Consider the following 24,118-nt stretch of genomic DNA (forward strand, 5'->3'; position numbering starts at 1 on the left):
AATAAATTATATATTATATATAAATATTATATATATATCACACACACGTATATGTTACTTTCAACATCAAAACATAAGAGTTCTCAAAAAACAAATGTTTCTGGAATCATTAGAGAAGAAATGGATATGCTAGGCCAATTGAATTCCTCATATTTGTCAGTCTTAAGCAAAAGTCCATTTATGTGTTGTAACAAAAAGATAAACACAATAACCTAACATTGAGAATGTTTGGTTTGATAAACCCAATAACCTAACATTGAGAACGTTTGGTTTTAAAAAATTTATAAGATTCAAAGCATTTTTCACTGCATAGAATTATAAGAATCCCAAATTTCCATTTCTCCCTCTTTCTTAAGGTACCAGCACCAGGTCTTGAAAGCTAGGGCATTTCAAACAAGCAGAATGGTGACATACAGTGGCAAAAGGTGAGGGGTTTAGATGATATGTACAAAAACTTTTTTTAGGAGGAAGAGTGGGGGCCAAAACCAGAGTAGCCACCTCCATTGTGCAGTCAAAGGCTCAGTGATAGGAGAGGCAACAGAATAGAACAAGAGATGTGATTATTGGTAGAGGACTCAAAACTGTCCAATGCTCGAGCTAGTCGACCTATCACATCGTTTTCTCAGTGGAGCCTACTCATAGATGTGTATGTGGGTTAACCTAGGTTACAGAACTAGAATTGTAGAGCACAATGAATGATATCTGAAAGGAAAATGAGAATAAAACCTACAAATATTCAGTAAGAGTAAAATTGAGAGTGTTTTTGGTCTTTCTTGCCTTATTTACCTTCCTTGTAATTCAGACAACTGAGTCTTCTCTAGATTAAACAGATTTTTTAACTCACTTTTACCTTCTTAAATTGGATAATTTTCTATATTTAGAAAAAATCTTGGTTATATTTTACAATAACCACTTTATAGTCTTCATAGGACTTTCTGTGCTAAATGTTATATAGACATTAGGAAAAATGGGAAGAATTTATATACCACACTTCCATCAGTACATCTGTATATGCATATCAAGATAAAAAGTAGTTTTAAAAGCAGAGTTCACATCCTTACTGCACTAGTAATGTTGTTAAATGGAGAAATTTGAACCTAATAAGTTGATTTTAAAAACATCAAGACGTGTATAGCTTGTGTCTATTTATATGAAGTAAATGTCTTTCTCTTAATGAAAAGGAGCCTGTTTTGGTCATTTATGATACCCATAGTGATTATTTGCAGCTTTGGTTTGATCCACCAGCTCCTTTCCTCCTCTGAATCATAGGCTCAGCCCCATGAGTGTTATTCTCTGATCTAAACAGGCCTCTTGATCTACGCTTACTGTTGTTGTTATTCCTTCAACATATTCACAGTAAGAGCATACCATCTCCCTTTTGTATCTAATAGAACACATTGATGTAGTCCTTTATAATTTGCAGAACATTTCCCAAATACAAGCTCTGCTAATTCTCACAGTAAAACCCAGAGGTAGGTATAGATGAAGAAGGAATGACTTAATGTGTTTAAATGACCTAACCTGACCAAATGGCCAAAACTTAGACTCAAACTCAATGTCTATAATTCAGTGGGTAAGAAACAAAGCTAGAGCTAGAATCCTGTCAACTAGAGCTCAGAGTAACTAAACTCTGACAACAGAGGCAAGGCACAACAACCCTCTACTACTGTCTTATTTTCAATAAGCTTTATCATTTGGAGAATTAAAATGCAAGAAGGTATAAAATTATTATTTTAATTGTAAATAATTTCTTGGAAAGAATACCTGCTTATTTGCTTATTTGTACATTATATTTCTATCAGTTTGTTGATTTACATATTAGTTGTTTGAAGTTTTGTGCTGAGACAAAATATTTATATCAGTGCTCATTTTCCTTTTATCTCACATTATGAAAAAGACCAGAAATGAATACCCTAAAGTTACTTAGCTCTATAAACTACCTTTATTGTAATAAATTATCAAAATTTAGGCTATTTAAAAACTCAGATCAAAGGATAGATTAATAATCTGATTTTTAAAAACCCAGCAAAATTAGTGAAAACAACCAACTTTGGAATAGTCATGAACACATGGGAATAAGGTAGAGAAGGAGGAACATATGATGATCTAATTTATTGGATACCCAACATTTCTTTATATTATCATAGGAGATGAATACCACCCGCTAGAGGAAATAATTATGATGCTGTCAGCACACTTTCCATTTGAGCAGGTTTCTGTGAATGGAATGCACAGATCCTGACTAGAAGAAACTCTAATGTAGAGTGTAGCTTCGTTTGTTGAGCACTTATTATTTGCAAGTCACTATACTAACACTTTGATTCACTACACCAAACCCTGAAAGTGTAGGAAATTGTTGTCCTTATTGCATGGATGAGAAAACTGAGACACATGGAGGGTTAATCATTTTCACTTTGAACAGCATCACAAAGCTATTAGGTGATGAAGCTCGACTTTGACCCAGGTTGTCTGACCCCAGAATTTATGTTCTTAACCATTGAAGTTAACCACATCTGTCAACAGAATTTAGACTTTAAATTTTCAGGGCATTGTTCACATAGACATGTTTTTTGAAAAAACAACATATTTGCTTTTGTACTTTTTTCCTCAGTGAGCTTTTCTTTGTCTTTTTCACTTAGGTTTGAACTTGTCAATGAATTTTCTCCATCCTGCTTCCTTGAGTGAACAATTTCTATGATGAGTCTGATTTTGCCATTTGTTTTGCTCTATTTTCCTCTCAGAAAGACCATCCTTTTAGAAAGCACATATATAAAATAAAGTAGCCAGAAAAATCAATCTGTTTATGTAAATCTTAATAATTTATGTACTACTACCATCTGGATTCCCTAATTTTTGCTAATTCTGTTACATATGCTTACATGTAAGTGCACATAGAAAACTGTACATGATTGAAAAAATTCAACTTAAAGCATGTTACCTTACTTCTGTACACCTTTAATAGCATACAGAGTTTACCCTTTCATGGACTGTTTTTTCATGGTTTATCCAAATGGCTCATGAGCAACCCAAGGTAGTAGTCATTTGCTTTTTCCCCCCCCAGAAGCTCAGAAGAAGCAATTGGAAGAGAGTCTAGTGCTGATCCAAGAGGAATGTGTGTCAGAGATTGCAGATCACTCTACAGAGGAGCCTGCTGAAGGAGGGCCAGATGCCGATGGAGAAGAAATGACAGATGGGATAGAGGAGGACTTCGATGAAGATGGGGGTCATGAGCTGGTAGGAACAAAACATTTGGTATTCACACCCTTTGGGTAACAACACTAGCATGTTAGCAACTCATTCATTCTAAAATAATGATTAATTCATTTGGGGCTTATTTCTCTTATATGCATATATTTAAGGGAACACGAGTATAGTGCTTTGCACATAGTAAGTGCTCAATACTTTATTGCTAACTTAAAATAGGAAGGTCTAAATGAAGGAGGAAAATAAATATTATATAAGTGATTAGGTATATTTAAAGTCTGAAGTGAAAGATTCTCTCCAAAATGCTCCATTGCAAAAGGAACCTTGCATTTATGCAATTACAAGTGAACTATATGTGGATATAATATCCTGGTAACAAACTACAATATACTGGATGATACCTGGGTTACTAACTGATGATAATTATTTATACTATTTTTGTGGCGAACAGTCTTGTCTACAGTGTGCTCCCTAAGATGACACGTTGGTAGATGGCGAGTTCACCATTTTTAATTCCTGTACTGCCTGATAATCAGTTATTATGAGTTGGGAATTTGGCTAAGACCTGCTTCTTTATAAGTTGTATTTTCCTAATATTGTAATCGTTATACTGCTCATTTCCAGACGTCCTTTCCTGCATAACCACATCACAGACTTGGTAAATGTATGCTGATGAGGATGTTATTTCTCATATTTTATCAAGCATGAAATTAAATATACTATCTCAAAGGACTGAACTAATAAAAATGATATGTGGGCAAGTTTGTGTGTATATGTTGCCAATTTCCAAATATCTATGGACTGATCATATTAAACTTGGCTTATCCCAGGTAAAAATCCAATTCCAGTTTGTTTTAATACTGTACCTTCTGTTACTTAACTCATTTTGTCATGGTGGTTGTTTTATCAAGTTTTAAAGACAGCTGAATTGTATAGATTCTATATTGACTTTTAACATGCCAGCTCTGTTAAAATTCATGGCACCTTTATGATTTTTTGTTTGTTTATTTAATTAACTAATTATTTTTGAGACAGAGTCTCACTCTGTCACCCAGGCTGGAGTGCAGTAGCATGATCTTGGCTCACTGCAACGTCCGCCCCCCTGGTTCAAGCGATTCTCCTGCTTCAGCCTCCCGAGTAGCTGGGATTACAGGCACCTGCCACCACATCCAGCTAATTTTTGTAATTTTAAAAGAGATGAGTTTTCGCCATGTTGGCCAGGCTGGTCTCGAACTCCTGACCTCAAGTGATCTGCCAACCTTGGTCTCCTAAAGTGCTGGGATTACATGTGTGAGCCACCGCGCTCAGCCAGCACCTTCATTTAAACTTTTCAAATATGAGCTTTTAACAACCACCCCTATTTCTATGAAAGTCTGTATCAGTTTGCAGAACTTAAGCACCTGTTCTGAGACTGATATTGATTTCAGGAATCTGTTGATTAAGGATTAGAGTGAAGAACAAACAAATGTCCCAGCTTCTCCTTAGGCAGGACTACATGATTTGGCAGGACTAATTCAACAACATGATTTCCTCAACTCATTCTAATCAGACCTCTGCTGTCAGGATTTTACTCCTTGAGCTCTCTGGAGGCCTCCATGTTGCCATTTACAATGGTTACTTCTCTGTTCTTATTTTAACTTACTTCTCAGCAGAATTTTGCATAAGCTGACCACTTCCATCTTCTGAGAAATTCTCCTAATTTACCATTTGCTTATTCTCAGTTTCCTGTACTAGAAATTTTCCTTCCATGCTCCCACTTTAAATATTAGGGTAGCTCAGGGCTTTGTCATGGGCCATCTTCTCTTTCTACACCCTGTCCCAAGGTGTCTTCATCAAATACTAGAGTGTTAAATATTACTTATAGGACAAGATTCCTAACTTCACATTCTATCCTTGATCTCTTCATGGGACTCTAGAGTCAAATGTTTAGCTGCCTATCACCACACAGATCTCCAATAAACAACTGAAACTTAACAAGGCCAGAAACAGTCTTGATTTTTTTCCAGTCATTTTATTCTTTCCCAGGCTTCCTCATTCTGGTAAACAGCATCACCATTAACATAGTTATTAAAACCAAAGATTAAGATCATCCTTGACCACCACCTTTATCCTTAATTCTACTTCCAACTCACGCCCCCAAAGTTAGTTACAACTCCACGACGAGTACCATGACCCAAGCCACCATCCCTGCTCTTCAGATTTTCCATAATATCTAAACTGGTTTTCTTGCTTCAACTCTTGCCTCATGCAACCCAATCTCCACAGAAGAAGGGTAAAAATCTTTATAAACTATCTGTCAGATAATGCCATTTCCTTGCTTAAAACCCTACAATGTTTTTCATCACACATAGAATCAAAATCCCAAAGAGTGTGAATGTAAGTTGTGATGAGATTAGGTGAAGAATGCCAGTAGAGAGAGAGAACTTGGTGAAGAGAAAGATAAAAGTTCCCCAATGCTGAAAGGAAAGGAATCCAGAACATAAGTATATATACCTGAAGACTCCTCCACTGCAAGTGACTATGGTTAGTCTGAGGATGTTGTGGCAGGAGTTTGAGGGAGTTCAAGTACAAACTAGATAAGTCAGAGAGTGATAACCTCTGGGGAATGAGGAGAGATGGGCACTATCACAGATTTGAGGAGAATGAAAAAGATTTGAAAAGGCTCCTATGGAAAACACTAAAGATTACTAATTTAGAAAACATATAAAGATTGGCAGTGTTAGTAGTCAGTTAAGGTTAAAGATCAAGAATTAATATAGTATTTTGCAAACTTTAAAATGTATCAGAACTACTTAGAGAACTTTGTAAAAACACAGATTCTTTTGTCCCATTCTGAGAGATTCTGATTTAGCATGCTGAAGGGGGCTCTAGGAATTTGTATTTGTAACACGTTCCTAAATTATACTGATGCTGCTGGTCTGGGGTCACGCTTTGAGAACTACTGTTATGAAGTCATCAATCTGCCTTTTCTCCATTGGCTTTTATCAGCCCTTATGGAAGCATGAAGAAAGCAAACATGTTCAGAGTTGCATTTTTGTCAGATAAGTGCAAAAAAACAATAAATAAAAGGAGTTGAGGATATTAGTTTAAAAAGAGTGGCTGACTAGATGGGTCATGGAATATAACCAATGAGGAAGGAAGGGAACACGGTTGGGGCAGGGGGTTAAAAATGAGAAAATAAAGACACAAAGGGAGCAAAAAGCCCCTATATATACCATTAAGGACCAGAGAAAGAGGAACTAAATGAATAAAAGAAAAACAAAGTCTCTACTTAGGGACCAAGATATTTCAGAGGTGGAGAGTTAGAGATGATGAGATGCTCCATGGGAGGGAGTGATGATAGAAGTGGGATCAGTGCCAAAGTCACAGCAGATGAAGAATTTAAGGAATGAGGGGCTCAGATGCAAGATGAGTCATCTAGATGGACATGAAATCACTCCAAATATTGGATGAGAAAGTGAAAGAGTAAGACAGTTATCAAAAGGCTGACATGAAAGAGAGGGCATAGCCAATTTCAGTCCCAGATCTGTCATTATCAGTCCCAACTGAACTACCCAACCAAATAACTTCTCCTAGTCTCTCTTCACTTTCTTTTTTACAAAATAGTAAGGCAAAATCAGAAATTTCAAAAACCATTCTGTTTGATTTTTTACTCTGGATGCACATGTTTCCTAGGAGCAATATGTCTGAAAGAGCAAGACTTGACCATACAGTCATGGCAATAAATCCAAACCATGGTATCTGGACTATGCTCTAAATATACAGAAGTAGCTGATGAACTGAGCACCTGCCTGGAGGTACTCAGGTTTCCTTCCTCAACCCTGTTATTATCATTGCAGGCTTAGGGAACTAGACATAAATCCTGTCTCTAGTATATCATTTTGTTTCTAAGACTCAGAAAATAATAAATGAGGAAGGGTTTAACACTCAGTCCTTGCAATCCGAATTGAAACTAAGGAGTCTCTCCTAGTGATTGGCCAAGAGAAAATTCCTTAGTCTGGTGTTCACTGTTTTCTCCTTTCCAGGCTACTGAACCAAAACATCCTTGGCTCCCAAAAGTGAAATAAAACACAAATCTTTTCTTTTTAGATAATAAAGGGCATCATAGACTTGAACAGCAAAGATACAATATAATTAGAGATTTTCTCACAAAGAAGAGCTGGTATCCACATGCCCATTTGACTGCTCAGGGCAAATCCAGAATGCCATTGCAAAAGAATGAACAGGAAATAAGAACTGGATCTGAAGTGAAGGAGATTCAACAAAATGAGCTAGTAGGGTAGCTGTAGGTGGTGGGGCCTCTTGTGAGATGGTGAGAAGCCAAAGATAAGAACACAGACTATCCACATAATGTTTAGTTCTAAATATACACTGAGTGAAATTGATTTCCATGAAGCAATTCTTTCAACTAACATTTGGAAATCTATCATGCATGCACCAGGTGCTACCAAAAATGCAGGCATAACTAAAGTCATTGCTTTATGTATGAAAGGAAATGTTTAAGAGTATGATTCCTTGTCTCAAGTAGCTTAGTGGCTTGTAGAAAAAGGACTGATTTCCTGGCTGGGTGTGGTGGCTCATGCCTGTAATCTTAGCACTTTGGGAGGCTGAGGTGGATGGATCACCTGAGATCAAGAGTTCGAAACCAGCCTGGCCAACATGGTGAAACCTCATCTCTACTAAAAATACAAAAATTAGCCAGGCATGATGGCAGGTACCTGTAATCCCAGCGACTCAGAAGGCTGAGGCAGGAGAATCGCTTGGACCCAAGAGACGGGGGTTGCAGTGAGTTGAGACTGTGCCATTGCACTCCAGCCTGCACACAGAGCAAAAACTCTGTCTTTAAAAAAAAAAAAAAAAAAAAAGAGAGAGATGACTGATTTCCTCATGCACAAAACAGCAACATGCACAAAACAGAAAACAAAACAAAAAACAAGCTTGGACTTTATAATTTATAAGAAGTCAGCCAAGACTAAAAATCTGTGATTCTATAATAATCTATACCTATATATTTCAGTAGTGCATACAAATCAAAATTTGGATTTATCTACAGTTAAACTTTGTATTGATGCACTATACGTACACTATGAAACCACTACTATAGTCGTGTTTCTGAATAAATCCACTAGCAAGTATTTATTGATTGACCACTGGGGATAAAGAAGGAAAATAAGAAAGATATGAACTGACTGCGGATAAAGGCCACAGACAAAAAATACAATGCAGCATGTCATGGTAAGAACCATATGAAAAACATAATTTACAGGTGGGGAACCAGACATAGCCACTATGGTCAATAAAGACTCCTGGCAGAAATGGGGTTGGAACTTTACCTTGAAGGATGACAAATTAAAGAAACGACATGTGCTAAAGTTGAATAAACAATATTCAAGTCATCCTTCATTGTCCCCAGATCATTTAATGCAAAATATATTTAAAATCCAAAATGCATTAGATAAGTCACATGATACATAAAGATGAATTTTAAAAAACAAAACTACTGGAAACTTCACAAATACAACATTTCAAACTCTTTTATTCTCTTTATTTGTATCCACCAAATCTGTATTCCTCTTTATAAAAAATAATATCATCCAAAATTAAAGTGGTCTTTGCCATAATGGAAATACTATAGGAAGGCTAGTGCTTAACACAGTGCTAATTCAGAAAAGCAAATGAGCTCTCCTCAGGTGTATGGGAAAAGGCTTCTGTGAACACTCCAGGACATTATAAAGCTGTCAGATGTGTTATGCAGCCTTAGGCTAATCCAGTGTTTTCCAAAGGAGAGTTTTTGGTCAACTTACACTCAACACCTAGGGTGCTTGCTAAAAATGCCAATGTAGATTATCTCAAGAAGCAGCCCTGGAATCAAGCCAAGGTTTGAAACTACAGAGCTAAACCATCAATTCCCAGAGGAAACTATAGACAAGTAAAACATTTAAATGGATTAAGGAGAATTTGAGTTCTTTTGAATTCTACTTATAATCACTTTTCCTTTTACTGACTATACGCAATCAAATCAGGTAAATCTAGCAAGAATCCACAGTAGATTTACCTAGCTGAATTGTGTAATACTTAGACATGCAAGCTGAGTACTACGTTGTAATACATCTTTCAGGATTTAACAAAACATTCAACTAAGCAGTAAGTCACCTGGGCTTACCAGGTATTGAATTTCTATGCACACTGGGGAAGGTCTGGACCTCAAATCCAATCCTGCAGTTTAAGACAACTCAAAGCAAACATTCTGGTGCACCATTGAAAAACTGGAATGCATAAAGCATTCTGATCAATATTCTTGGTCTTTCTTTATGAGAAAGACTGAAAATGTCTCTTTCTTTTGAGACTTTTGTTTCTTTCCTAATGAAGTCCTTCACCTGGATGATCCCCCCTTATCAACTGTGCTTCTCTTTCTTATCATTTTGAATGAATGCTGGCTAGAGGACAAACAAGAACTTGTGAGACATGTTCCACAAAGCTAGTACCAACTGAATTAGTTAGAATTATAAATTACAAGGAAGAAAGTGTACTTAATCTGTTGGATTTGGGCATGTATTTTAATACAGTATTCAAAGACCTTTATCTTGAACTCTGTCAATCCATCATATGCTGTCTTCCCTGTCCTACTGAGAATAGATAGTGAGGGCATAAAGAAAGCAGCACCATTATTTGAATGGAGTTAGGGATAGGATGAACAGCCATGGTGCATGTGTCCTGCAATTGACCTGGCCTAGGCGACCTGCATGAGTCATGCATGCCCACTGGCCAGCTATTCTCAACAGAAATGGGGTATGACTCAGCCTTTGATGTGAGGGAAAGTGTGTAATAGGCAGGTATCTCTGCTTCTAGCTTTCCATCTGGAATCCCACCTCTTCAAGAGCTCTAATCCCTTTGTAATAAGTGTCCCCTCTTATTTCAGACTTGCTACTGTTGGCATCTCACTTGATTTAATCATTTTTATTGTAGTTAAAGAACTCTGCCATTAAGGCAAAATCTTTCCCAGAGGTTGGATGGCTTAACTGTTAGAAACAAGAGCTCTGCCTGCAGTCTGACAGAAGCATGTTCAAAGTCCTATGACTTTGAGCAAGCCACTTGCCTGTGCCTTCACTGACTTTAGTTTTTCCATCTATAAAAGAGGGTTGGCAATAATATGTGTCTGGCTCACAATTGCCATGAGGAGTAAATGAAGTAATGTCTAAAAGGCACATACTTGGCACAGAGTAAGCATTTTGTGCTACTCTTTACTTACTTAATCTGTTTGATTTTGAATTTTGATTTTTGTATTTCAGCACAGCATTCAAAGACCTTCGTCTTGAACTCTGTCAATCTATCATAAGCTATCTTCCCTGTCCTACTGAGAACAGATATTTAAGGCATAAAGAAATCAAAACATTATTTGGATGGAGTTAGGGATAAGATAAACAATCATGGTGCATGTGTCCTGCAATTGACCTAGTCTAGGTGACCTACTACTATGACCTAAAAAAAAAAAAAAAAAAAAAAAAAAAGACTTAGAAAGTCAGAAAGATTTTGCTAAGTCTTTTTTGTGTTGTAGAGCACTTGTATCCTCTTATATATTTTTTCCCAAAGTCAGAAAAACTTTGCCAAGTCTTTCTGTTTTTATTGTAGGGCATTTTTATCCTTTTGTGTATTTTCTGGTTTGTGTGTTTGCTTGTTTCTTTGTTTTGAGACAGTCTCTCTGTCACCTAAGCTAGAGTGCAATGGCATGATCTCAGCTCACCACAACCTCTACCTCCTAAGTTCAATTGATTCTCCTGCCTCAGCCTCCTGAGTAGCTGGGATTACAGGCACCCACCACCATGCCTGGCTAATTTTTGTATTTTTAGTAGGGACAGGGTTTCACCATGTTGGCCTCCTGACCTCAGGTGATCTGCCCGCCTCAGCCTCCCAAAGTGCTGGGATTACAGGCATGAGCCACTGTACCAGGCTTGTATTTTCTGTTTTATTGTCCCACTTAACTTCATGTATTTAATTTTGGTGACCCAAATGTTTCCATGTATTTCCAGACATGGGATAAATTAAGTCACAGTTATATTAATAATAAAAGTCTACTGGCTTTACCTCAGCTTCTGCATAGCTGCAATACCTTGCCACTCCCTCACAATCTCTCCTCGCTGCTTCTGGGGGGTCACAGAAAGTATCTCACCATGATGTGCTTCTTCTGCCTGCCCACTACCTGCCCTCCCCTTTGGGGATGCAGCCTTGCCACAGCCTTTGCTGCTGCCTTTTGTGGGAACCAGTATGCCTCTCTCACACTCAGAGGTGCAGGACCCACTAGGTGCAGTTGGTGCAAGATCCCTTCAGGTCTCATTGTGCCAGAGAAGCCACATCAGGTTCCACATTAAAGTTACAAGGATAATGCCCTGTCCCCAGCTCTAAGCTGGAAGTTGTCACCAAGACCCCAAGTAACACAGCTTAAAGCCTGGACCATGAGTTCTACTACAGAGCAAAGCAGCTACATGAGCTACTGACTGAATATTTTGCAATAACTCCCTGCTTCTGGCCTTATTCTTCTGCAGATTGTTCTCCAAAGAGCTGCCAATTTGGTTGTGTTAAAGCTTTAGCCAGGCTATGTCATTGTCCTTAAAACTCTCCAATAACTGCCTACCTTGCTTGGAATAGATACCTAAGTCCTTACAATTATCTACAAAGTCTTGCGTGATCTTGTCCCTGCTATCTCTGATCTGGCTTCTAGTTCTCTCCTGTTCACCCCACATCAGCTCTGTAGCTTCCAGGCAAGCACTGCTCAGCTCCTGTTTCAAGGCCTTGGCATTTGCTGCACCCCAAATGTGGGGACCAGGAGAACAGAGGGCAAATTATAAAAGGCCTTGATGCTTTGCTAAATGTTTGAAGTTTGCTGCAAGTTTGAAATGTCATATAAGTAAATGTATACTTACCTGTACATAAGAGAAAATTGGAATGCAATACAACCTAGTGGTCTGATGCAAAATTTTTGGAGTCAAATAGAAATAGGGTCTCCAGATTTAGCAAATAAAATACAGGATACTCAGTTAAAGTTGCATTTCAGATAAATAGTAAATGATTTTCTAATATAATCATGTCCCAAATATTTCATGAAATGTACCAAAAAGTGTTTTTATTTAATAAATTTGAAATTCAAATTCAGCTGGGTTTCCTGTATTTTATCTGGCACCCCTACAAAGAAATGGAATTGAATATTGGCCTTGAACAAACTCTTTAACTTCTTTCAGCCTTGGTATGAAAACAGAATAATAATACCCACCTCATGGGGCTTTTGTAACGATTAAAAAATTTAATGCATGGACTGCACTTAAAGTCACTGGCAAAAAGCAAACAAGTAAATTGCAGCTGTTGTTATCATTATTGCTATTGTTATGATCATCTCATTTTGCCAGTGAAGCTTTCAATAAAACATTACATTTCTAGCAACATAATCTTCATATGAAACTTTGTATTTTAAAAAATGCTAGAGTATTCAAATTTGTTAAAAGCACTTCTTATTTGATAAGAAAGACTTCAGGAAACAACTGTAATATTCTGAGAAGAATTATGATTTGATTTCAGCTTGTTACATTTTCATTTGATTTTATAGTTCTCAGCACACTCAATTCAAAACAATTTATTTTTAAATTCTATTCTTATGGCTTTTTAAATAAAGATAACACTAACAGTATCCTGTGATGATATAGGGCTTTTGTTTCAGTTTTTGCTATAGATTTGTTCTCTGGCTCATGTGATCTAGCCATGAATTTAGTAACAGATGGTAACTTGTGGTTTATGAAAACTGAGTATGTGAGAAGCTTTACATATCACATTTTCTTTAGTCACCCAGACACTTATTCATTAAAACCACCACCAAAAGAATTTTTAATTAAATAGTGGAAACTCAGTAATGTGCCAGATACCGTTGGTTGCTTAAGATTCAAAAAATAAGACCTACTGGTTTCTGGTTTCACAGAGCTCTCTCTGGGTAGAAGAGAAGATGTTGCAACCAGAAAAAATAAACAAAACAGTATGATAGGTAAAAATGTCACGTAAGTCATGCAGTGGGGTATGGGAAGTGAGATGATACAGCAGACTTCACAAAGTCTGTGTAACATTCTAGTTGGTTCTTAAAGAATGAAAAAATGTATGCAAAGTAAAAAAAAAGAATCAGTTGGTATTCCACACAGAGAAAAGAGAGTATATACAAGGAAGAAAGGTATGAAAGAATTGCAGAAGTTGTCAGTTTAGTTTGGCTAAAGCAGTGGAACTCAGAGGATGGCCCCAGAACCAGCAGCATCATATCATGTAGAATATTTGTAGAAATGCAGATTCTCAGGCTCTAATCCAGACTCACTGCATCAGAAACTCTGGGGTGGACCCCAGTCCTCTATGTTTTAACACGCATTCTAGGTGATTGTGGTGCCTCCTGAAGTTTGAGAACCCTGAAATACAACAGTAGAGTTTTCAAAACTGTGTGCACATGACATCACTGAAGGTGCATCTTTCATAAACACCAGTGACAGGGGCCACAAGCCGTAACAATTAAATCAGAGTTTCAGAAGGTGGAGCCCAGACCAAAAGTCTAAAGATGTTTTACAGTGCAGCCAAGGCTGAGAACCACTGGGATAGAGCACATGGTACATGAAGAAGAAACGGCAAATAGACACTTCACCAAAGAAGTAAACATATGAAAACTCACTCAAAATCATCAGTCTTCAAGAAAGTACAAATTAAAACCACAGTAAGGTAACACTGCACACCCTCACTCAGACTGACCAAAATTGGCTGATATAACCAAATGCTGTCAAGGAAGTGGAGCACTAGTGTATCATTGCAATTAAACAGACAGAGGTTGCCTGAAGGGTAAGGGTGAGGGGTAGGGATTGACTTTCCTGAAATGTCATTCCATACCTGATCCTGGTGAACATCCACTTTTATTTCAATACTCAGTTTTATCTGGAAACCTTCCTGAAATTCCAAGTTACTCAGGTGCATCCTCCACAACTCCCGCAAACCTCTGTTAGGACACTTCCTTCAGTGCTGCTACCACTTTCTAAAATGTCTTTCTCTTCAACTAGACTTAAAACCATTTGAGCCAGGTTGTTCTTTCTTCATGGTGGATCCCTCATGCATAGCACAGTATCTAGCATTTTTATGGGGATGGATGAGTGAGTAGATTGAGGGATGTTGGGTTACCTGATGATTTTGACACACTGTGTTATGCCTCCATGCATTTACGTATGCTGTTCCCTCTGCCTGGAATAACCCATTCGTTCTACCTTCTATGTTTTGTCTCTCTGGCAAAAACATCTCCTCTCTTAAAGATCATTATTCTATGTCACCCATTACATAAATCTGTCCCCCAATGAGGACACATCCATTTGGGTTTGCTTCTTTCTTTAGGCCATGCTTTTTACATAGCTCCTCATACTTAACTTACTATATTGTAAGTAATGATTTTCCTTCTTTCTGGATCACTGATTTGTAAACTTCTCAGGGGTTGTTTTACTTTGTGTTTTTCCTCAGTGTAGTGCCTAGCATATGTTAATGTTCATAAATATTTGTTAAAGAAAGAGAGAGGAAAATGTCCTCAGATTACCTCAAATATATTATGAGCATTTTAAGCATTTTTATTGTCTGTCATAATCAGATTGTGTTCTAAGTATTACTTTTGTGTGCATTCCCTCTGTGATTTTGAGGATTATTATACAAAGCATAGAAGCAAACAGTTTTCATTATAGCTTAATCACTCGGTCATTCAGGCAGCAGCCTGAGTCTTGAAGGCACTGAGGAGGAACAACAGGAGGAGGCTTAAAACCAACACATCAAAGTCAACACAGCAGTATTGACTCTATCATGTTGGTTTTCAGTGGTTCTGAAATATTGTCTCCCACAAGTGATAGAAATGCAAATTTGAAGTAACCTGAATTTAGTTAGCAAAGCTAGAATGCTGACTTTATAAAACAAACCAGAAAATAAGCCTTCCTCTCACTCCTGATCTACAGTTTTTAAAGCCAAAAGAAAAGAGTCACAAGTTCATAAGAAAGTAAATTTCAGAGGATTCAAAACTAAAGTACGCCCAGATAAGTAAGATAGATGCTCTGATTTCAACTGCAGCTATCATACGATGTGATCATTTAAAAACAGGCTTTAGTTCTAAGGATTTTTGAGATGTTAAGAGTATTGTGGTAGATATACAATTTTCAAACAGTTTCTCATGATGTTAAAAGCCAAACAATAAATCTAGAGTATAGATCCAAACAAAATATTTTCACCATTTCTGAGTTTCTATACAGAGGGTAACACAGGAGGAAGAGAACAGATTCTGGAGTCCTTTGGAAATGAGAAGCAGCTTAAAAATAAGCTTTAAATATACAAAATAGGAAAAAATAGTTACTTTTCTAAAATGCTATAATGTGTTAGAGGAAAATGGGGCAATCTAAAGTCTTAATTCTGTGAGATTTCAAAAGCTAATTATGAAAGTAGTTAGAAAAATAAAACCATTTTGCCATCAAAAAGACCTCTCCCGGCTGGGCACGGTGGCTCACGTCTGTAATCCCAACACTTTGGAAGGCCGAGGCAAGCAGATCATCTGAGGTGGGGAGTTCAAGACCAGCCTGTCCAACATGGAGAAACCCTGTCTCTACTAAAAATACAAAAAAAAAAAAATAGCCAGTCATGGTGGCACATGCCTGTAATTCCAGCTACTTGGGAGACTGAGGCAGGAGAATGGCTTGAACCTGGAAGACAGAGGTTGCGGTGAGCCAAGATTGCACCATTGTACTGCAGCCTGGGCAACAAGAGCGAAACTTTGTCTCAAAAAAGAAAAAAAGAAGAAAAAGAAGAAAAGACCTCTCCCTATCAATATAGTAGGAAAACAAAATTTTTAAAATTGCATAAGCGGTAACAAATTTACAAGCATGTAAGGTAGCACCGAAGTGACCACAATGTTAGTGTCAAAGCAAAAATAACAATGGATGAAGTTAAACGGGCAAGGAAGATTTTATTTAAGACTGTTTCAACAGAAATCAAGACTATCATAATAAGAGAGAGATTGAACTCAGCTCTGCTGAAACAGGCAGGAGAGCTTTTAAGCACTGAGGTAACTAGTGGAAAAGTACTGGAGGATGGTAGGGGAAGGTTGGTCAGTGTAATTAGGCCATCCGTGTTTGCTAATTGCTGCTTATCTAAGTTAGGTTCACACCTCCCACAGAGAGAGAGAGAGGCTGCTTCTTACTTGATGATTACAGTTCAAAGGAATGGTTCCAGGTCCTTAAGAAATATATTCCTGGGATTGTGCAACTGGGAAGAAGCTGGGGGAAGATTTATATCTCCAAGGGGCAGAGGGAAAATTTACAAATACAATTTTTCTAAAGTAAATGCTCTAAGAAAAGGGAAGTCAGGAGCCAATAGTCAGGAAAACTCGGTCTAAAGTTTTTTCAAACCCTCTTGGTCATCAGGACAAAATCTCACACATTTTATTTGGCCAAACAGAAGAAAGGACAATTATTTCCCTGAGACAAAAAATTATACCTCATGACAGTTTTCTGAACAGCTCTTGAGAGATCTCAGAGGTAATTCCAGGGCTACATTTTTACATGTGTCAAGTAAAAAACAAATCTGGACTTAGTAATGAGAGACTTCTTTGAAAGGGTTACTGCAAGGGGGCAGAGGGACTATTGCAATAGGGAGAATGCTTTGGCCATGAGCTCTGCAAGCATCTCAAGTACTAGGCAAGAAGGGTTTTTCTTTTTATGAGAGGAGTAAACAAGATTAGAAAGAACCCAAAGTGGAGAAGTGGGATGAAAGATTGGCATACTGAGTAAATATATCAGAGGATGTTTTACCCTGAAGCCAGCATATTTTCCAGGATGGCCTTTAAAGAGGGGATGGGTGCTGGCTCAGGCTGAGGGTGGACTGAAGTTCGGGTTCCTGGGAGAAGGAGAGACTCTTAACCAAAGTTTGATTAATAAGCATTTTATTCTCATTGACCAATGGAGACAAAATAGTTCAGTTGGTCACATATGAGGGGAAGAGTGGGAATTCGTAGTGTCTGTGTCTGGCCTTATTATAGGTAAATAAGCAGGTGTGAATCTTATCTAAATCAACTGGAGAAGGGTAGTTCTTTGCAGTAAGCCATTTCCCAGAACAAAGAGTTTCCTAACTTTCTTAAAAAGGCTCACATAAAATTCAACATCATCACATATCCAGATGTTACTTGACTCACAGTCTTGGAGATGTGTTAGGCCATCCTCACATTGCTATAAAGAAATACCTGAGACTGGGTAACTTACAAAGAAAAGAGGTGTAATTGGCTCACAGTTCTGTAGGCTGTACAGGGATCATGCTGGTGGCGTCTCCTCAGCTTCTGAGGAGGCCTCAGGAAGTATAATCATGGCAGAAGACGAAGTGGGATTGGGCAAGTCACATGGCCAGAGCAGGAGCAAGAGAGAGAACTAGGTGCCACACACTTTTAAACAGACAGATCTCACAAGAAGTCACCATTGCAAGAACAGTGCCAAGAGGATGATGCTAAACCATTCATGAGAAATCCTCCCCCATAATCCAATCATCTCCCACCAGATCCCACCTCCATTACTGTGGATTGCAATTCAACATAAGATTTGGACGGGGAACACATATTCAAACTATATCATATGTCTACATTGTAGACATTGGAGAATGGGCTTAATCCCTAATAAAATTTATTTTGATGTCAAAGGTAAGAGGAAGGACACAGATTCACCAGGCCTCCAAATAGATACACTAAGAAAGGGGAAAGGGGAAGTTAGTGCTTTGCCTTTTATAATGGAGAAAATTGTTTCCATTTGCCCTTACAAAGTGCAGATATACGTTTATCGATGCAGTTATTTGGGTTATTTAGGCTTTAGGGGTTATTTGGATTTCAGGTTCAGATGAACAAGCCTTTTAATTGATATCATATTTTAGGCAAATCACTGAGTCTCTGAGGCTCACTTCCATATCTGTTAAAGGAAGATTTTTGGGTTATTGAAAAGATTAAATAGGATCATGTTTATGAAAATCCCTGCTATGGGATTTTGTATGGCAAACTTAATATTTTCCTCAAGGAACAAAATTTAGTGGACATGCCAATTACAGGAAGTTTTAGTAACACTGAAAGAAAAAAATTAAAATGATTTGTTGGCCAGGCATGGTGGCTCATGCCCGTAATCCAATACTTTGGGATTTCAAAGTGGGAGGATCACTTGGGCCTAGGAGTTCGAGACCAGCCTGGCAACATAGTAAGACTCTCTTTTTTTTTTTAATGATTTGGTTATGGTGTTTATGCATACCCTTTGTAACTTTTATTGTCTTAAAAGTCCAGAATATTTTATTAGCAATGTTGTGTCTCTCACATCAAGACACTCTTTTGAGGTATTCTCTGTTGAGCTGGGGTACAGTGTAACACCAAATCATTTGAAATTGCTGAGAAAAGTTACAGTGATTTCAAATTTGGAGGAAGTTATTTTTATTTATATGGGAATACTAAGAATAAAGGAACTAATCAAGATGAAAGAGATGATACATAATTATCCTATTTAAGGAGAAGGGTTTGTCATTACTTAGCCGTACATAATCGGACCACAAATTCTAAATCTTTGTATTTTGGTCTTTTGAATCCCACCCCATCCCCAACCCTAACCCTCGCGCTTTAATACCTTAGTCTCCTCACATTGCTCTGAACACAGAGAGACAGACTAGACCACTTACAGGTGGGTGACTGAACACACACACATATGAGGGAGTTCTATGGGGAGAAGTGGCATCTTCTGCCTGCCCAGGAGGTAACTCCCATTGTTCTATAAGGATGAATAAGATGCTACATACCAATATCAGTAACATAGGGTTCTTAAATAGCCTTGCACATAGTTTGCCCAGAATGCTTATTTTTGTGTAGGGTGGGCAAAACCTGTATTATAGTTCTATGATGCCAAGTCAAATTTATTAAATCAATAAACTCCTCTAAGATTCTGAGAGGCAAACAAGTCTTTCTCTTCTTGTAAATTATTCCCAAATTCCAAAGGGCAAAAGCTATTGGAAAAATGATCTTAGTGGCATTAAGAGTTTTATGCAATAGAGTAAAAATTAGTCTAGATACGTGTTTTGCCCTTAATGCTGTTTTTTTTTCACTCAGCCAGCAAATACTTACTAAATGATTACTGTAATCAGGCACCATTCTAAGGGCTGAGTAAAAGGAAGTGAATAAGAAAGAAAAAAACCTTTTGGGGAGAAAGGGTTGCAGGCAGGCTGCTTCATTCTCAAATTGAAGATTATATTCTAAAACATATCCAAGATTCACATTGTAAAATATATTATTGAACCTGAACATAGTCTATAAAACTAATACAGTGGAGTATGACTGGAGTATTAAATTCATTTTTACTTCAGTGTCCATTGTTAAGCCTCATTGTTATTTAAATTCAGACTTGTCCATTAAAAGGTCTATTTGTAATTCACTGAAAAAAAATAGATATGATGGATATTGTAAATAGAAGACTTATTAAGACAAATATGAGCACAAGGTAAATTTTGTTAACCATTGCTAATTGACCTCTGCTTTCTAAATTTCTAGGTTTAAAGAAACTAGTATTAAAACGTGATTTTTAATGCTAATATTTACACAATTTTTTAAGAGGTAAAATGTAATTTGAGCAAATAATGTAAACATAAGAGAACCAAAAGAATTAATTTTATTTCTATAAGAAAATAATGTCAAAATATGTGAACACGCGCTTTTGAGTATGCTTAACCAAAGCTATTACAAATGTTCAAAAATATTTCCATTTTCTGTTAGCCACTCATGAGAAAGAAAAAATTCACTGGTTGTCTAGTGGTTGTAGAGTTGCTTCATTTGACTTTTAAAGCATTACTTTAACTAGAATTACCTCCAGTTTATGGGAAAGTGTAAAGACTACAAATTGCATTGGTTAAAAGTAATCTTTAAAAATGGCACTGTAACCATGGAAATATCATTTAGACTCATAAAATTTTAACCACACTTTTTATTCCCTTTCTGGTTTCTAATGTTGCCTCTGTTCACTGTGGCATGTTACATGCATATTCTACCCAATTTTCTTATGACTTTTTAACTGTTTAGTTTTTAAATGAGAGAATTGTCTGCCAGTGAAGAGAGACTGAACAGAAGAACACTTAGCATGAGATCTACCATCTTCAAAACATCTTAAGGGTACAATACAGTATTGTTGACTATGCAATGTTATATAACAGATCTCTAGAATTTATTCATCTTGTTTAACCGAAACTTCATGCCCACTGAATAGCATCACCTTCATTTCCCTTTGGCCCCTGGTAACTACAATTTCACTCTTTGATTGTACAAATTTGACTATTTTAGATACCTCATATAAGTGGAATCACGCAGTATTTGTCTTACTGTCACTCAGTATAATCTCCTCAAGATTCATCCATGTTGTTACACATGACAGATTTTCCTTCTTTTTTAAGGCTGAATAATATTCCCTTGAATGTATATACCACATTTTACAAAATCCATCCGTCAGTGGACATTTAGGCTATTTCCACATCTTGGTGATTTTGAATAGTGCTGAGTGTAAGATTGCACATAACTCTTTGAGATCCTAATTTCAATTTCTTTGGATAAATACACAGTAGTGGGGTTGCTGGGTCATCTGATGGTTCTCTTTTTATTTGTGGAGAGGGGTAACTCCGTACTGTTTTCCAGAGTGGCTGCATTATACTGCATTCCCACCAACAGTGTGCAAGCATTCCAATTTCTCCACTTATCTTTATATTCTAAGAATACACATAAAAGTAATTCTCTTTATCCTATTAAACAATGAATTTTTGGATTCCTGACACAACCGTGTTCTATTCCTTGAATTTTCTGGCACTACCATTATATGAATATTTTATATATAATATACGTACTATAGCTCATACGCGTTATAAAGTATACCTGTGATATAGCGTTCCCTGTTTCTTTGTTTTTGTTTTTTTTTTTTTTTTAGGCGCCAGACGTCTCGTCACCCAGACTGGAGTGCAGTGGTGCAATCTTGGCTCACTGCAACCTCTGCCTCCTGGGTTCAAGCAATTATGAATACTATTTTTTTTTATTATCCTCATCTCTTTCTTCCAGATCTACATGAAAGTACTACTCCTGTTTCCTACAATCTATAAAAACACTGGAACCTTTAGTTGTGTGTTTTTGAAGTTCTAAACCTAAAATGTTTTGAATACGTAAAATATTCTATACAGAAATACCAGAAGCTATTTATTTCTTAGAAACATCCATCAATTCATTCAAATAAAATTTTAAAGTATATACATATTACACAAGCCAATTCCCCTACAGTGTATTTATTGAATAGATTAATAGACTTTTCTGGGAAAAGGTGGTTAATTGTAAATGCTGACCTCTCGCTGCCTTTTCCAGAGGTTGTTGAACTTTTGTGGCCTAAGCATTTTATCTGCCAAATAGCTAGAAATTCTTTTCAAGTTTGTTTTTTTTTTAATGTTCCAAATACAAATATAATTGATTCATTTCCCAGTATTTCACAGGCACAGGACTTTAATGATTTTTTTCTAGCTATTTTTTAAAATATTGAGTATGATGGGCTGTGAAAACGCTAAAACAGAATAAAATAAATGAATAGATAACAGACAATGTTCATCAGATAAATACCAGGGCAAGAAATTTGTACTTGAACAAGCTGAGAAAGTCATTAACAGCAGTATTTCTGATGGAAACTAATGGTATACCTGCTTGGGCTACACTGAATCTAATAATCTGTGACAGAAGAAATGGGAACAAGTATGAACACATTTCATTTAATCAGAAATTGAAAGAAAAGTGGGGCACTTTTCTTCCCCAATTTTTTCATAGCTCAACAGACAGAATCACAGTGGAAAAGAGATTTATTGCCAAAATGGTGCTGACCTTTTACAATTCTTGCCCCATATTCTGGAAACTAATTCATTTTTTAAAAAGTACATTTTCATGGACTGGCACAAAGTTTTTATCCGGGTAGCATTCGAGTTGCAAAGAGGCATCCTCTAGCTCAGTCCCTGGCATGGTACACCTTTGTCACCCACAAGCCAGGACTGTGCCCAGCTGGTTCTCCACTCATTTAATCTCTCACTGGCACAACCATGCTGCACTATCAGCCTTGCCTTGCCTAAGGATCTTCCCTTCTAAACCTTCGCTGTCTTTAGAATGTCTCTGAATATGGAAAATCACAAGCTCTGGGGTAGCCTGTTCCAGGATAGCCTGAGATGAAATGAAAGTTCAGGACTTTGGAAACCTGATAAGAATTCTTTTCACCTGGAACCTGATAAGTATCCCAGAAACCTTATGCATATTTGATATTTTTTGTCTTGCCTCAGTTTTAGGAATACACTTTAATAATATTAAGTAACCTTTCCTAAAAGTAAGCCTTCCTAGCCTGTGGTCTACTGGAAATAATACCTACCCCTGCTATTTAAAGTTGTGTGAATTGAACAAGCTCTGGGATCATTTTGGGCCTTAGTTGTTTCAAAAATGTGGAAAACAGATTTATCTTTTTTCTGCCTTATCTTTAAAAAGGCAGAAATCTGAGAAAATAAGATATAATGTTCACACAAACACACAAACAGTGAAAAGCTGAGAGGATTTTTATTTTATTCCAAGTCAGGACGAAACAGGGAAAGAAAACAATACTGTTTCCATTTTCACTACCTTCCAGAAACAATGCTGAGTTTTTTATATATGTCATTTCATTATTGCCTAAAATAACTTCGAGGAGTAGCTATTTTACAAATAACTGATTTTAGAAAGTTTAAGTAACTTCCCCAAGCTCACATTGCTCATAAGAGGCAGAATCAGCCTTCAATCAGGGTCTGTAAGATTCTAACACCCTTAGATATTTTCGTTGTATTAGGGTTTCACAAATTTTATTAATTTGGATTGTTAGACAACTTTTGGTTTGTGCCGAAACTATGCATCATTGGTATTTTTTACTTATTATTTTATGAAATTACCTCATTATTTATTTAAAATAAATGTATCTTTAACACTAAACTTTAGTTCACTCTAATAAATGAAAAACCAAGTATCTCTTTTCATAAGTAGGAGATATATTTAAAATAAACATAATGAAAAAACAAAACTTAAAAAAAAAGCTTGATATTTGTGTATGACCAAAAAGCCCTGTGTTCCTGCTCTCCTCTCCTCTCCTCTCTCTGTTTCTCTCATTCTCTTTCTCCCATTAAAAAGAATAGACAGTATTAGAGAAATGTTAAGACTGACACAAATATAAACTTTCTCATTAATGCAATCCAAAGAACTGAAAGAGTAATTTTCTCACTACATGAGTCAATGTTCATATTTTATTGTATATTGATAAATTATAATTACATATATGTAAGGGGTACAAAGTGATGTTATAGTGTATGTATACATATGTAGAATGATTAAATAAAGTTAATTAACATATTCATCACCCCAATACTTATCAATTTTTGTGATGAAAACATTTGAAATTTACTATCTTAGCAATTTTGAAATATACACTGCAGTGTTATTAACTATAGTCACCATACTATGCAATAGATCTCAAAAAAACTTACTCCTCCTAACTGAAACCTTGTATTCTTTGACAAACATCTCCACATTTCCCTTACCTCCCAGCTTCTGGTAACCACCATTCTACTCTCTGCTTCCAACCACTGTTTTAGATTCCACATAGAAGTGAGAACATGCAGTATTTGTCTTTCTGTGCCTGCCTTATTTCATTTAACATAAAGTCCTCTAGGCTTATCCACGGTGTTATAAAAGCCAGTCCTTCCTTCTTTTCTTAAGGCTGAATAGTATTCCATTGTGTATATATGCCACATTTTCTTTATCCATTCACCGATTGTTAGACACTCAGGTGGACGCTACAGCTTG

General features: G+C 36.8%; 1 protein-coding gene across 1 annotated transcript in view; it reads left to right on the plus strand.

The window, feature by feature from the left end:
- The window catches only part of RALYL (RALY RNA binding protein like), a 214,992-nt gene that overhangs the window by 176,878 nt on the left and 13,996 nt on the right, over positions 1-24,118 (plus strand). Inside the window, exon 7 of the mRNA XM_017849885.1 lies at positions 3,062-3,234. Within this exon, the coding sequence (XP_017705374.1) occupies positions 3,062-3,234 (173 nt within the window). The remainder of the gene's footprint in view (positions 1-3,061; positions 3,235-24,118) is intronic.

This window comes from Rhinopithecus bieti, unplaced genomic scaffold (genome assembly GCF_001698545.2).
Source record: "Rhinopithecus bieti isolate Rb0 unplaced genomic scaffold, ASM169854v2 scaffold_32835, whole genome shotgun sequence".
NCBI lineage: Eukaryota > Metazoa > Chordata > Mammalia > Primates > Cercopithecidae > Rhinopithecus > Rhinopithecus bieti.